The sequence below is a fragment of the Phyllobates terribilis genome, unplaced genomic scaffold (assembly GCF_046119375.1).
Source record: "Phyllobates terribilis strain yellow unplaced genomic scaffold, ASM4611937v1 Scaffold_3__8_contigs__length_932513732, whole genome shotgun sequence".
Classification (NCBI taxonomy): Eukaryota; Metazoa; Chordata; class Amphibia; order Anura; family Dendrobatidae; genus Phyllobates; species Phyllobates terribilis.
This window is the reverse complement of record NW_027362763.1, coordinates 489,992,136-490,008,402: the sequence shown is the minus strand read 5'-3', so window position 1 is coordinate 490,008,402 and position 16,267 is coordinate 489,992,136. Positions and strand designations below refer to the sequence as shown.

Below are 16,267 nucleotides of genomic sequence, written 5' to 3'. Positions count from 1 at the left end.
TGTAATGCCTTTCCTCTTAGAGTACTGCATTATCCTGTTTAGATATGAACTCATGCCTGTATTAGAGAAAATAGGGTGCTGGGCAAGAAGCAAGACTCGCCCTTCACTCAGCTTTTTCATAGTTTTTCTTGTTTAAACAAAATTTGCAACACATATACTACCATATAGTTCCCATAATCGTGTTACATATATAGTACCATATAAACATATGCTACCATATAGTGTCCATAATACTGTTACATGTATAGTACCACATAGATATAGTCATGGCCGAAAGTGTGGGCACCCTTGAAATTTTTCCAGAAAATGAAGTATTTCTCCCAGAAAATTATTGCAATTACACGTTTGTTATACACGTTTATTTCCTTTTGTGTGTATTGGAACAACACAAAAAGAAAATCAAAATGAATACAATTTCACGAACAACCCCAAAAATGGGCCAAAAAAAAATTGTTAGTATCCTCAATTTTAAAATTTAGTTGCACACGCTTTGGAATAAATATCTGCAGTCAATCGCTTCCTATAACCATCGACAAGCTTCTTACTCCTCTCAACTGGAATTTTTGACCACTCTTCTCTTGTAAACTGCTCCAGGTCTCTCATATTTGAAGGGTGCCTTCTCCCAACAGCAATTATAAGATCTCTCCACAGGTGTTCAATGGGATTTAGATCCAGATCCATTGCTGGTCACTTCAGAACTCTCCAGCGCTTTGTTTCCATCCATTTCTGGGGGCTTCTTGAAATATATTTGTGGTTATTGTCCTCCTGGAAGACCCATGACCTAGGACGCAAACCCAGCTATCTGACACTGATTTCAGGGTTATGTGCACACATCGTCTTTTGGACAAATGCGAATCAGATGAGTTTTTTTTTTTTTTAGGAGGAAAACACTTAAAGAAGTTGTCAGCTACTTGGACAACCCCTTCTCAAACCCCCAGCTTGGCCTCGATAAAAATTTTTAAAAAATCTTATACTCCCCTCACGTGCTGGCGCCATTCCAGCGGTGTCGGCACTCGCGTTCCCGGGAGAGGCAAATATAAGGTTTTTTATTTTAGATCAAAAAGAGGTTGCCCTAGTAGTGGACAACCCCTTTAAGGACCCACCAACAACACTTTTTGCAATTTTTTTTTTTGCCCATTTTTCTAACATTTTCGACCCCTGAAAGCCACTTAGAGTGGCCAGGACACTTCTTTTAAATGCTTTGCATCTTTGGAAACCTGAAGTGGTTAACTGAACATATGCACAACAAGTCCTTTTTACATTTCTGTGCTTATATTCCTTCTTTTTAATGTTTAGCTGCTTGTGGAATGTATCCAGCTAAAAAAGACATTGTGAGCACATACCCTTAATGTTGGTAGCCTATCCTAAGCATTGGAACGAAATGATAAAGTCCTGGAAAACCACTTTTATGTTTTGGTGGCTCTGTGAGAGAAGTCTTTGTGCAATCTTACAGGTGTACCTCTGTATGCCTCCCGTTTTATGTGGAGACATACAAGGGTCTCCCGTGTGAAGTGGGTAGTTGTATAAGTAGTGCCAATATACATTGTAAATTTGGTTTGATTTAATTATTCTTCTATCTTTGTTAGCAATGAAGCTGGGGCCTGAAGCGTTCAGGTTTGATGGAGGGGTAGAAGCTATTGCTACAAGACAAAATGAAAAATATTACATTCTACGCCCCGAGGTGATCGAAACCTATATGTACATGTGGAGGTTCACACATGACCCAAAATACCGACAGTGGGGATGGGAAGCTGTCCAGGTAAGAAAGTTAGTTTAAAAGAAAAATGTGATCCAAAGGAAAAAAGCAACTTAAATGATATGATGGATTTCATTAAGGCAATATTTTTTTTTTATATATATTTCAATGCATGCAATTTTTAGCAAAAAAAAGAAAAAAAAATGTCCAGCCAGGTTTCAATAAAAATGTTGCACTTTTGCACTTTGTCTTCTATATCCTTTGTGTTACTTCTGCAGGCAGCAATAGACAGTATTTATACTAGGGCCACTAATATACAGTGCTCCTCCCCGAGCAGGGCCAGGCTTTCCTTCAGAATCTCAGAAAAACCGAATTCAAAAAGTAAAATTCTTGTAAAATAATTTTTTTCCCTCAAAAGTGTCCCTATCCTTTAAAGGTTAACAGTAACATGTTTCTTGCCCATTTTGTTGTAGTAAGCTTATTCCATTGAAACTTTGTTTTATGGTTTATTTTTCACTGTTTGTTTAAGGGAATGTGTCAGCAGGGTTTGCAATGCAATCTAAGAGCATCTTGATGTTTGGGCTGAGACCCTTGTTCCAGCGATGTCACTTCATAGGCTGTGTGCTATTTCAATACAATCAGCGTTTTATTAGCAGGAGACTCACTAGAGGACCAGATGTCCCCTGACTCCTGGTCCCACCACGCCCCAACCACTGTTTCGCATGGTTTTCTGTCAATATACATTGTGCACAGAAAGCTGCCAATCAGTGGTGTGGGTGGAACTATATACCGCTCACCATTCACTAAGTGATACATTGCTGGAATCAGGGTCTCTGTCTCTACCTCATACTCCTATCAGATTACATAGCAAAAACATGCTGACAGATTAACCAGCTAACCAGTTCAGAACCAGGCCATACCCCCTTCCCCATCTCAATTCCTGACCAGGTACATTTTCTGGGTTATTCATACATGCAGTTTTAAAAGACCTAAAATATTTTCTTCTACAGATAATCAAATATTTTTTAACCTTCTAATTTTCTTGTTATTTTCACATTCATTGTTTTGTTTTTTTCTGCCATTAATGGGCGATATTGGTGGAAATAAAACGAAATGCATGTTTTTTTTTCACATTTCTAAATATTTTTTTTCCCTTTATTACCACATAGGGCCACTAAAATACATTTTAAAATTTCTTCCCCTATGCGTAAGAATTATTTTTATATATATTGGACATGGGTTCACCCCTCCCCCCTACGACATACTAGCCTTGGCAGTGGGTTTTTCTTTTCCCCTGCTTTTTTTCATTTATACATTTCACACATTCTGATTTCACCTGTACCTGGATTGGTATATTAGCTCCAGTTACAGGCAGGGAAATTCAGCCTCCTAGATGCTCAGAGAGCTGATATATGCAGTATTTTTCAGGCTATGAGACGCACCCCAAATTTAGAGGAGGAAAATAGGGAAAAATTATTTTAAACCGGTCATCAGGATCAGTCATATAAGGGGTTACAGGTGCATCTTACGGTCAGAATGTAGTTTATCTGGATCGGGGTGACAAAAGGCAGGAGCAGGGTCACATTTACATCATTTGACAGCAGGAATGGGGTGATGCTGCAGTTCCTGGGATAGGAGAAGGTGGTGTCCCAGCGGTGCGAGGCAGGAGCTGGGTCCCCGCTGCGTACATCAATCTCCTGGCGGTCTTCAGTAAAATGGCGCAGGTAGCGGCGCATACACAGATTGAGATTTCGGCTTGTCATTTTGTCATTGAGCAGAGATCTAAATCTGCACATGCGCCGACAACCGGTGCTATTTACCTGAAGCCCACTGTGAGGTCAATGTGTGCAGCGGGGGGATTCTGCTCCTGCCCCAGACCGCTGGAACACCCCTCCTCCTAGCCCAGGACCCGCAGCATCACCCCACTCCTGCCACTGCTTCCTACAGCGGCGACTCTGCTCCACCACCGCCACACCTCCCCCTGTAAGCTACATTCGGATTATAAGACACATCCCCATTTTCCTCCCAAATTTGGTGAGTGGGGAGGGGGGGGATACATCTTGTAGTCCCAAAAGTACGGTAAGTTTGTTAGGATCCAGCTGTTCCTGATCCCTGCCTGCATCTACCGATCTCGTGAGCGCTGAGTCCAGAAGAGGAAACACTGCTGTACATAGAGCCAGCGATGGTAATAAACAGTGTCTGCATTCTCGGTCAGACACAGCTGGACTCCCCAGATCCACATGTTCCCACTAGTAGCACACCGAAATTGGGCTAGTCCCAACCATTAACTTTCCCTGTCCCTATCAACTATCTGTGTTTGGGTAGAACACAACTGTTACTAATAACGCACATCACTAAGCACATTGCACATGAAATACTTTGTAGAATACACGTCTTCAGAGGGGAACGTGGGCGACACCTCCACCCTCTTACACCTATATAGCATGGTGTTTAGCACCTGTAGTGTAAAGTGCTGCTCTGATCAGGGCTGTGTATAGACATGGATACGGAGACCCTGCCTGCAGGTGCTGGATGAATGCTAATGCTAGTTTAGAGATGTGGCCGGCTCTTCAGCTCTTCTCTTGTCCGTGGAAGTATTGATTGCTGAAAATCACCTCTTTATCATCAGCGCTTTGCCATTCTCATCATCCCTGTTTTAATGTGATGTGAAAATAGGAAGACCTCATTCTCTGAATGTACGTTCTATCAGCCAAACGACAAGACCTTTGAACACTCAACTTTATTGCTATGAAATCAATTCCCTGTAACATTTCAATTAGATTTATTTAATGTAATTTCTAATTGAAAAGGCAACAAATCAAGAGCCTTACCCTGGCTTAGTTAATATTTCATGCTGATTGGAAGTTGCACACATAAAAGGCTTCCTGCTGGAAGAATTGTCTCCTATTCATTTCACTGATTATTGTTTGCTAGTATTTCTGCCAATTCCTTCCTTTTTTTATTAGAGAACCCAGTTTGCCCTTGTTTTATACCGCAATATTCAATGCCTTGCAAATGGCTGCATTGGATTTAGGACGCACTTGTGTCTATAGTTCAGTGCTAAGCATATGTCCGTATACTGTGTCATGTCATGAGTTCTGTTTTATCATCTTTACCCTGGCACATGGCAGTGTGTGGCTCTGCCTCTATACAGCAAAGAGCAGGGTCATGGTATACGTCACACTATTGTTCCTCTTCAGTCCGGTGACCTGTGCATCCAGCACTTGGTTTGTATAGCACTAGTGCCATTCACTCCCACTTGTATAGCGCTATAATGTCCTGGTGTCATATAACCTCTCAGCAGGACTGTGTGTTCCCGATCTACTGTACAGTGCTTGGGGATATGACAGAAAATTACCAGGACCACCTCAACCACGCAATAAATATTCAGGGGGCTTTTTTTAAGCTCTAAGCCTCGAACTGTGAATCAGAACAGAGGTTAAAAAACACTCCTTTGTTTTTCTGTAGGGTGCATAAGTTCAAAGATAATGTTAAAAGTAAAAAGGCGTCCATACATCATCACCAATTGATAATGTTATATCGGTGTGTGCCCCACCACTGGGACACTAACAGACTAGCATGTGCTACCAGCTGCTCTAGCCAACTCCTCTTGGTCGTGGTCTCGCAGGATCCAATGCATCAAGATCACAGTTGTTCACGCTGGTCTTGATGTGTGCTGAAGTAAGACGCTTCTGATTCATGAAGAGGCACCCGACGGACGAGTGGAGTTCACCTCTGTGCGCCACGTTACAAATCCTACTGATGATTTTGACGAGTGGCGGTCACCACACCACTATCCCGCCCCAGTAAGACACTCCTGATTCATGAAAAGACATACGTGACGGACGAGTGGAGTTCACCTCTGTGCGCCACGTCACAAATCCTACTGATGATTTTAACAAGTGGTGGTCACCACACCACCATCTCGCCCCAGCTCTGCTTACATTGTCAGTGCTGCGCAAAAATGACGTGAGAACGCCAAAAGTTGAAAAATTGTGACTTTTCAAACTTTTTTATGCCACAATACTGGCCCATTGTCAGTTTTTGTCTTGCATAAAATTGGAGTGACGTTTTAGTGCAAAGTAGAGGTCCAGATAAAAAATAATTCCAGAAAATATTCAGTAATAGGCATGTGCATAAATTGAGATTCTGTATTTGAGTTTTTTTAATAGGAGCTTGTATGCGTCTCAGCGAATCTTATTATACTAATGCCCTAATATGTACAGCTGTAAATCCAAAGTGTCACTGAAACCTGGCAATGTTAATTGACTCACTGCCCAAACTGAAGCCGCATACATCTTCTTCTCCCTCTTATCTGTCTTTGTAAATTGAAACCATGCCCATATTCTTTGCGACAAGGTGCTTTCAATTGGCAGAAATGTGCAAGGTAATTGGATTTTGCAGGCTAATCGAAACATTGACAGTAGATTCATGTGCTGCAGCGTGATTGTATTCTTGTACTTGTCAGGCATTGGAAAAGTACTGCAGAGTGGAAGGAGGCTATTCTGGCATTAAGGATGTTTATGCCACCCATCCCAATCATGATGATGTGCAGCAAAGTTTTTACCTTGCGGAGACACTCAAGTAAGTGCGGACAGTGATCAAGAGGGCAATTAACGTTAAGCAGCAGCGCAGATGAGCACAGACCATTAACACTCTTGACATTCTCATAATGTTTGATGACACTAGAATATCAGAGGGTTGAATAATGTGAAGAAATTGACTCCAGTGGTGGCAGCACAAGCTGTATGCACAGTCATTTTAAGTGGAGGTCAGCTATGCTTGATCTTAAAGTTTAATCTTCCATCCTTTAATGGCATCAATACTCAAAAAATGAGCTGTTTCAAAGTGCAAGCCTTTCCTTTAATTGTCATTTTTACCGGTTTGTTTAGCTATTGCAAACAATAAGGCAAACTGTGGGTATAAACCCATAATACCCTTAAAAGTGCAAAGAAAAGCTAGCAGTTTTCTGTTTTACAACCGCTATATAATTGTCGATGGGATACATTTATGTAACCGATCCATGTTAACATGATTTCCTTGTTTTTATTATGAGCACTCCATTACAATAAGGATGGGTTCAGATAATTGTGCATATTGAGCAGTCACCATAATATCAATACTTTTATGGCAGCCTGTATTCTGCCAGTGGAGTTCTTTTGGGAGGTTGTCATGTGTGGACTGTGATGGGGCCCTGTAAGAAGCCCATTAGCAAAATGAAATGATGTGTAATATTAATTCTGGGTGGTCCTGTAGGCTTATTAAAGGGAATAGGTCAGCCGGTTTTTATTCTGAGAGGAGCACATTATAGGTCAAGAGAGCCTGAATCCAGGGATGTGTCGCTTAGTAGGCTATGTTGTAGTTTCAACACAGTGTTTTATCAGCAGGAGATTATCACTGCCTGACTGCAGCTCATGTGCCGAGTAGTCAGGCTAATCTGTGTAACCCCACCCCCATTACTTTTTAGCAGCATGCTGACAATTCATTGTACACAGAAAACTGCCAATCAGGGGTGTAGGTGGGGTTATACACAGCTCAGCATTATGACCTATGCTACATCTGCAACAGATAAAACAGGGATTCTAACAAAACTACAAGTAGTACAGTAAGTGATACATTCCTGAAATCAGGCTCCCTTGCCCTATATTATGCTATTCTTACATTACATAGCAAAAATCTGCTTACGGATTCCCTTTAATGACACCAGCTGGTAAAGAAAATGAATCGCTTAATGTTACCAAGTACTGCCAGTTACACAATGCCACAATAGCCTTAATATGGCGGAGGATCTGTCATCATATTTTATAATACAGCTGTAATCTATATCAGAACGGCTAGAGCTGGACACCTGAAATGCAAATTTTAATATTGGGCAGAAAAACTTTTGAAACAAACAGCCATTCCGGCATTGACTCACAGTTGTTACACACATTGTCAACAGTATAAAAACAACAAATCAATAAGAAATTTAGATCATTACAATTTTTCACACAGGCAGGTTATAACATAGCCAAGACTTCTGAAGTCTCCAAATAAAAAAACAGGACTTAATCTAAAACCATGATCTGTATATATGTATGTATATATGTATATGTGCCTAAGGACTAAGCGTCTTATGTTTCATTTGAAAGGATACGTATTAGTGTAATCACGATGTACACTGCCTAGTCTTACCCACTGCTGTACAGGGTTTCATTAGAATTCCCATTTTACTTAAAGGGGTTATCTGGGACTTATATATTTTTTTCATAAGGTGCTAAGAACTAACAGGCCGGTAACTAGAGGTTTGTTCCCCTGGTGCCAATCTCTGCCAGTTCAGAGCGGTCATGGACCTTTCCTGTGACTTCCAGTCACGTCGATGGAGCAGCTCCTTCTCTTCTACTTTACTGGGTTAACGGTGTGTCTCTCTGCCGATGTCTTGCTGATTGACAGCCGGCGCCCCGCTACCAAACTGCAAGGAGAAGGCTGTCAGTCAGCATGATGTCAGCAGTGACGCCCTGTAGAAGGAGCAAACCAGAAGAAGGGCTGCTCTGTTGATGTGAGGTCATTTAAAGCAACAGAATAGCCGTCGGGAGTGGTCCATCACTACTCGGCGCCAGCAGTATAGGCAGGTAGTTGGCAAATACTGAATGTGCCTGTAAGTTCTTATCCACTTAAGAAAAAATATGCAAAAGTCCTAGATAACCCCTTTAATACTCCATGTGAGATCATATATATGTTTCGAACAGTCATTGTGAATACACCTTTTTAATATTTCCACCTTACTTTGCCTTTTTCAGGTATCTCTACTTATTATTTTCCGAGGACGACCTACTTCCATTAGAACATTGGATTTTCAATACTGAGGCACATCCACTGCCCATTATCCTAAAGGCTGACGGAACGATAGAAAGCATAGAGAAATAAGAGCGACACAAATGGCTTTTTATACCGGAAATTCACTGCATTCCTGCAAAAGTCTGATCTTTATTTTCTTTCTTAGATCCAGGACAAAGCACTCTTCTTCTTCATGTCGATCAATCATTTTTTGTGAACCAACATTTTGCAGTCTGTCATGTTTACTGATTCCTGAGTGATTCTAGAGCCATTCCTCGTGATCGAACCAATGACTGTGACTTGAAAGCACCTTTTCTTCTTGGACATTCCATTTAGAGCTAGCGAACCATCCTTCGCCATGTAGAATAGAACAGTCTGCACTTTTCGTTACCACCTCTTCTTTCCTTTCATTTGACTGCAAAGATCCTTCCTCCTCTGTGAGGAGATTGTCTGCTTTAAGCTGTAATATTTTGCCATGTTGCAAAAAGCCATAAAGATTAGTATAAAGAACGACTTCTTTTCCTTTCCAGTTATATGTGAATCTGATTTGTCTGAAGTTCTGGGAAGACAAATTGCGTAACTGTGACATCTTCCTCTTATGCGGGTTTTCTTTGGTAAAATGTTCGAAAGATTTCATTTCTAAGAGAAGAGCTATAGAAGTGACTTTGTTTCATGCAGACATAACTCTATTTTTGGCAGTGGCCCAACGTTTTTGTTTTTAATCTGTGTTAAATTAATAGCCATCTAATCTGTTCAATGAAACTGTTCTTAAAGTATTTTGATGATAAGACTAGATTTATCTAAATATATATCTATAATATCTGATCTATAGACAATCCAGGTGTGACAAAATAAAACATTCAGATTATTTTCGTAGGGCAATATGTCGCTTGTCCTTTCTAGTAGAATATTTCATGTGATTTGTAAACCAGGTTTCTGAGGTTATTTTTGGTTTATTTGGGACACACACATTATCCGTTATCTGTTGCGGTCATGCTGGACATTTGGGGAATTTCATAGCCACATTCTGTGGACTCCAGTGACCACCGGTTTTTGTCCGCTCTACTGAAACCAAATGCTTAGCGGTTAATCCCCCCCATTGATCATGCTGTAGTTATTTGTATTAAGTTTTTAAGGAAATTTCTCCTTTCAATGAACTTTTTTATTATCATTGAGTTTAGCATAAGTGATATTAATCTGCTTCATAGTAAAAAAGGCTGGACTGGTAGATGCTGCTACTGAAGCAGGGAATATACCCCCTTTCTCTATAGTACATGAAGGTAGCATAAGCAATAAAAGTAGTTATGCTGCCATTAGTGTTTTAATTTAAAAAAGAAAATAGACCAAATCACCGTATTCTATAAAAACGGTTGGGGCAAAGTGTACTTTCAACAAACTTTACATAAATCAATAGTACAGGTGATTATTAGAAACTTTGTAATATTTCCTATCTGAAAGATCTGCTTCTTTCTCTTACAATATAATTCTTCCCCTTTCCGATGTCTCCTGAACTTGTCATCCACTCTGGAGGAAATAAAAAAAACTAAAAAAACAGTTCAACTCAGTCTTCTGGCTGCCAACACAGTGAGGTGCCAGGTTACAGTCTATTCTCTATGGAGAGGCAGAGTGAGAAAAGAGAAAGCTCAGCACCATGTTCTTGTGTCCTCTGCCTGTCAAGTCTTTTACCTCCCATCATAGCTGGGTTCACATCTACACTGCTCAGTACTGCTGTATAATTTTCTCGTGACTGTGCTAAGGAATAAAGAGATGGAGTTGATCCATCTTTGCTATGTATGGGAGAGATCATAGCAGCTAGTCTCCTCCCAGCACTGTTAATTGCAAATTAAAAGAGCAAGACTGCAGAGGGGAAACTGGTCAAGATGGAGCATACTTATTATATAGTGGCCAAAGATGGGCTTATTCTGAAAAGTTACTTGAAAGTACAGTTACCCCTCAGGCTAGGGCTCCACTGTGATTCCGCCTTACCGCTATGTCAGAGCAAAATTACAATTTTTACCTTCATAGGGAAATATTGAGGTGTTAAATCTAACCAAACCACTATGTTGGCTAATCTCTTTCCTGTTGTGAAAATGCAAGGTATCGAGCGAGCGCCTTGCCAAATACCTGAATTCCATTTCTATACAGCTGGAACTCTTCTTTTCTGACTACTCTTCAACAGGAACTTATCATTAGAAAATGATTTATTCTTTAAATCAGGTTTAGGAATCGTTCAGACATCAATTTTTCCCATACAAATTCTATCCATGTTTTTCACTAATATAACTCGTACCTATTATGTGGCTGTTCACATGTCCTTGTATTTTTGTAACCTGAGTGGTCCGCTCTAGCCAATGCAAGCGTATAGGCCTGTGAAAAAATTGGACCGCCCTTGGATGCCATCCATGTGCTGTCTGTTTTATACAAGTAGCTTGATATCCTTCCATCAGTTGACGTCTGAATGAGCCCTTATATGTTAAATGCATTTTTAAATATTTTTAATGTTTTTTTTTTTTTAGCTTTTAATTAATGCAATTTTCCCACAGGCCACTTGGCCCTAATATTAGACTCGTATATAATGTTCAGCTGCCATATGGTTATAGGCAGCAATAGACTGGCTATGATTGACAGATACAGAAGAGCTTTCTAGGCATACTCTGATATGGGCAAAGGTCATTGTGAAGGGAGGAGGGGAGGGTGAGCTGTGACAATCACATATTGGGTCCTGCTTTATCAGCTGTACATAGAGCTGTAATCTGTCATTGTAATCATGTGTGTAATGGTAATGACTACTAAAAAGTGTCTGTACAGAAGAGGAGGCCTAGTCTTTGGCTTGGTGGCCAGTGTGAAAGATTTTTTTTTTATTTTTTTTTAAATAGCAATATGGAGAATTTTAATAAAAGACAATTAAAGAGAACCTGTCAGCAGGATTTAGCCCTATAAACTAAAGGCATGGCTATGTAATGGCACTGTGATGCTGATTAATATGATATCTAATGTGAAAGGATGTGATCAGTGGCGATTGAATACTAACTTTATGAAGTTTTCAGAAAATGACGTCTTGTGTGCTTTGGGGCAGGATGTGAGGGCAGGGTGGTCTTCTCGTTCTCCGCCCCCACCAGCCTCCTCTATTTTTTTGTGCACGACATTGATTATTCAGTGACCGGCCTCCTTTTTAAAATTCAGCGCTACCACCGCCATCATTGTGTGGGCGGCGCGTGCCCAGTGGGAGCCGGTGTCCTGTGTGCAGGACTTCAATAAAATGGTGCCGGAGGCGCAGATCGAGAATTTGACTGTGAAAAATTCACTAGTGAGTATTCAGCAGCCACTGATCAGATCCCTTCACATCAGGTATCAGATTATCCAGCGTCACAGTGCTATTATAGCCATGCCTTTAGTTTATAGGACTAAATCCTGCTAAGTTCTCTTTAAAAAATACAATAACTTAAAAGCTAGATTAACCTCTTCCCGACATGATTTACTATTATGTCATAAATCGGGTCCGCATCTTTGATGCAAGTTCAGAAACGGAGTCTGCTTCATTGCTGTCAGATAATGACGGTGATACAAAGCCAGGATCTGCCTCTAACATCTGCGGGTGAAGCCAAGCTCTGCCCATCTCTGTTAACCACTTAAAGTAGAAAGGAAAACCGTAAAAAAAAAGGGACTTGCACCTCCTTTACCCTACTAAAAATAAAAAAATACATATGTGGCATTGCTGTGTTTGTAAGAGTCTCATCTGTTAAAATATAAAATTAATCCAATCTGTACACGCTGTAATGAGAAAATAAATACCAGAAGTGTGGGATTTTGTAGTCACCGTAAAATACAATAAGAAGTGATCAAAATGCCAGATCTACCCCAAAATGGTATCAGTATAAGGCCAGGGCCACACTCTCAGTATTTAGTCAGTATTTTTTCTCAGGAGTGAGAGCCAAAACCAGGTGAGGAACAATCAGAGAAAAGGTATAATAGAAACAAGTCACCAATTCTGTATTTATCACCCACTCCTGAGAAAAAATACTGACTGAATACTGATCAAATACTGATAGTGGGGCCATGGCCTAAAAGTCAGCTAGCCGTGTAAAAAACAAGCATCAGCTGCAAAATGAAGCTGATGTGCAAGCGTTAAGTAATTGCTGTGTTTCTGTTGCATTTGTTTCACGAAAACTAAAGGTTTTCCTAGTGCTAGCACAGTGAATGGCATTCCTGAATCTCATGCACACGCTGCTTATTTTTTTCCTTGCAGATTTGAAGCAATATCAGATCTAAAAAAGGTGAAGGACCTAAATAAGTTGCTGTAGTTCCTCCAAATCTTAACCTCCAGCAATACAATAATTACAGCCACACACGGAAGACCAGCTTCCGCAGAGCTAGAAACAAGGGTAATAAATAAATAGGACAATCTGGTTGCAGTGTGACCAATGCTGTGACTAAGAAAATTGATTAAAAATAGTCAACCAGTTTGGTGTACATGCATGGTGACACATGCAAAAAAAATGTCAACACTTAAAAAAACTGTACAACACTATAATTGTACTGACCCGGTGAATACCATAAAAACAAAACCCAAGAATCCATTGCGGTGTTGTGTTTTTTGGGTAATTTCACTGCAATTGGAATTTTTTTTCCCGCTTCCCAGGACAATGTATTGTAAACCTAAGGATACCATTTAAAGCTACAACTCTCTCTGGAAAAAATAAGCCCTCATGTGGCTATATCAATATAAAAATAGTTACGGACCCTTGGAAGAAAGAAAAGAAAAATCACCATGTCGGGAAGGGGTTAAACAATAGGTAATTTGTCTTCCTTTTTAGTGAAATGCCACCTTTATTTTGTCAGTTTGCATTCATATACTTTGCTGATTATCTTCTCAATAATATATCTTGGTGGTCACCACGGCTTTGTTTTTCTTATGCGAAGCGCCAAATTCATGTATGTAATATATGCACTGGGATTTGAAGCTGTGCACCAGACAAAGATCCTCAATGGTGTCAATGGGTCACCATTAGTGATGAGCGCAAGTGCTCGTTACTAGACTTTGCCGAGGGTGCTCAAGTATGCACAGAGTAGCGCGGGTGCCTAAGTGATATGTTGGAGTCCCTGTGGCCACATGTTTTGTGACTGTTTAGCCACAAAACATGCAGGGATTGCTTGTGTTTGTCAGGCAGCCACAAAACATGGGGATTGCCTAACAGCTGCGAAATATGCGGCCGTGGGGACTCTAACATCTCACTCGAGCACCCGTGATACTCGTTGTATACCCGAGCTCCCTCGGCAAACTCTAGTACGATCACTTGCGCTCATCACTAGTCACCATTATAGCCCGCAGATGGCTGCAGTGATCACATTTTAACATGCCAGGTCATCAATAAAGCCAAGTATCCCGTATCCACTAGGATACCATGGATGTGTTTCCACCTGTGTAGTATTCCTTTTGTTACTTTGTACCATTGTCAGCAGTTTTTAAAAGATTTTATGGGGCTGGACTACTGTTTTAAGAAATAGGTTCAAACTTTGACACCAATTAGGCTATGTGCCCACAATGCAGAAATGCTCTGGATTTTTTCCTGAGCGTTTCTGCATCTCCCTGGCAGAAAAAAAGCATGCGGATTGTACATGCGGATTTTACATGCGTTTTTCCTGCCAGGGACAAGCGGAAGTGAAGCGTTCTTCACATGCATTTCCGCATGCGGGTTGTCAAGCGCTTTCCAAGCGATTTTAGCATCACTTGGAAAGTGCTTGACAACTTGGTCACACTATATAAACCCATGCAACCGGCATGGATTTATATAGTGTGACCTTAAAGAATGGTAAAAAATAAATCTATACTTACCTTCTGATGGCCCCCGGAGTCTTGCTTCACTCCGTCCTGGCTGCCGGGAGATCGCGGTACACTGAAGGACCTGCCAATGTCAGCATCGTGTGACCCGTCACATGACTATGACGTCAGCGCAGGTCCTTCATTCCACCGCGATCTGCCGGCATGGGAGGACGAGCACAGCGGGGGCCATCAGAAGGTAAATATAACATTTATTTTTTATTTATTTTATTCTTTTTTTCACAGGTTCTATGGTACCCGGGTCCGGAGGAGAGTCTCCTCTCCTCTAGACCCGGGTACCATGCGCACATTGAAACGCATGGATTGCGCATCTACATATACAGTGATGGAGAATCCATGTGTTCCAATGCAAGTCAATGGCGGCGAAAACGCAGCACTTCCGCAAAATAATTGCTAGTGCTGCGTTTTTTTCCGCAATGATAATCCGCAGCAGAAATTTCCGCAGCATGTGCACAGCACATGCGGATTATCATTGGGGAACATGGCAGGCCTTCTACCATGCGTTTTTTAAGCGTTTCTGCAGCGTTTTTGCCGCTGCGGAAACGCTTAAAAAACGCATTGTGTGCACACAGCCTTAAAGCAAATATTCAATCCAGACCATCATTTATTTAAGCATCTTCTAAATGCCTGTCTGGTTACAGCAGCACTTTAAATTGGAAGCTCTCTGTATCTGTGAGGCATCCTGCATGCCATGTGTAGCCAGATACTGTATACCCCCTTTAAACCCTGATGGGTACGTGCATATGACTTGTTTTTCAAGTAGATACTTCAGAAACCTACCTGAAAAAGTGCTCAGAAAGCACTCAAAGGAATGGACGTCTAAGTAAAAACGACCTGCTATTCATAGGTTTAGACTTTTGAGCAACTTTTAACCACTTCAGGTTTCAAAAGATGCCAAACTGCTGAAATAATTGAGCAAACAACTCAGGCGTGTTCAGCTCAGAGGATGCTCTATACTTACAATACAAGTCAATGGTAAAGCTCAAAAGACGACCAGGTGTCTTCTTGAGCGTTCTTCCACACTTTGTTTCAGAATCACAAGCGGCTTCTTCATTTTTGAATGGAGAAAAAAAAAAAAGACCGGAAACCACTAGTACAAAAGATGATCCAAAAACACTGTAAAAATGCTGAAAAAATGTTTGTGGTCAGAAACGAACAAGCACTTCAGGACCAAAAACGTTGTGTCTTTCTTTTCCACATTAGTTGTGTGCACATACCGTTAAGACTTCATTAACAACTGCTTGTATTTGGAATAAAAAAAAAAAAAAAAAAAAATTTTTTTTTATCTGACATTTTGTATTGAGTTTATGTTGGCCTTTTTCACATGCCAAATAATGTGATTTTATAGATTGTGTGATTTAAAGATTCTGCTTAGTGGGGTTATCTGAGACTTTCATTTTTTTAATGTGGAGCTAAGGACTAAGTCAGTTAGTTGCTACCCACCTGCCTGTTGTGCACAACAATGATCTCCGCCATAACAGATCAGTCATAAACCACTCCTGCCAGCGATTCAGCGGCTTACGCTGAGTTCACGTCGACAGAGCAGCGGCTTCTCTTCCTTTCTGCTCTGTTAACAGGACGTGACTGCAGACTTCATGCTGATGTGACAGCTCCCCGCTACCTAGCTGCGGGGACCCAGTTGTCAATCAGCATGACGTCTGCAGTTACGCCCCTTTGACAGAGCAGCCCAAAAGATGAAAAGCTGCTCTGTTGATGTGGAGTAGCTGATTCGCTGACAGGAGCAGTCAATGACCGCCCTGCGCTAGATACAACAGACAGGTATTTAGCAACTACTCGTCTGTTAGTTTTTAGGCCCACAGAAAAAAAATCCTGTATAAACCCTGTAAAATCATGTGGTTTGTAATGTGAGATCAATACTGCCACAAAAATACAATACAAAATAAAGGCACTAATAT

At 40.9% G+C, this 16,267-nt stretch overlaps 1 protein-coding gene across 1 annotated transcript in view; it reads left to right on the top strand.

Moving 5' to 3' along the window:
- MAN1A1 (mannosidase alpha class 1A member 1) overlaps positions 1 to 15,626 on the top strand; it is a 202,408-nt gene extending 186,782 nt beyond the window's left edge. The window contains exons 10-12 of the mRNA XM_073675943.1: positions 1,587 to 1,759; positions 6,165 to 6,280; positions 8,476 to 15,626. Coding sequence (XP_073532044.1) covers positions 1,587 to 1,759; positions 6,165 to 6,280; positions 8,476 to 8,602 — 416 coding nt within the window. The 3' untranslated portion in view covers positions 8,603 to 15,626. The remainder of the gene's footprint in view (positions 1 to 1,586; positions 1,760 to 6,164; positions 6,281 to 8,475) is intronic.
- Positions 15,627 to 16,267: the final 641 nt, after the last annotated feature.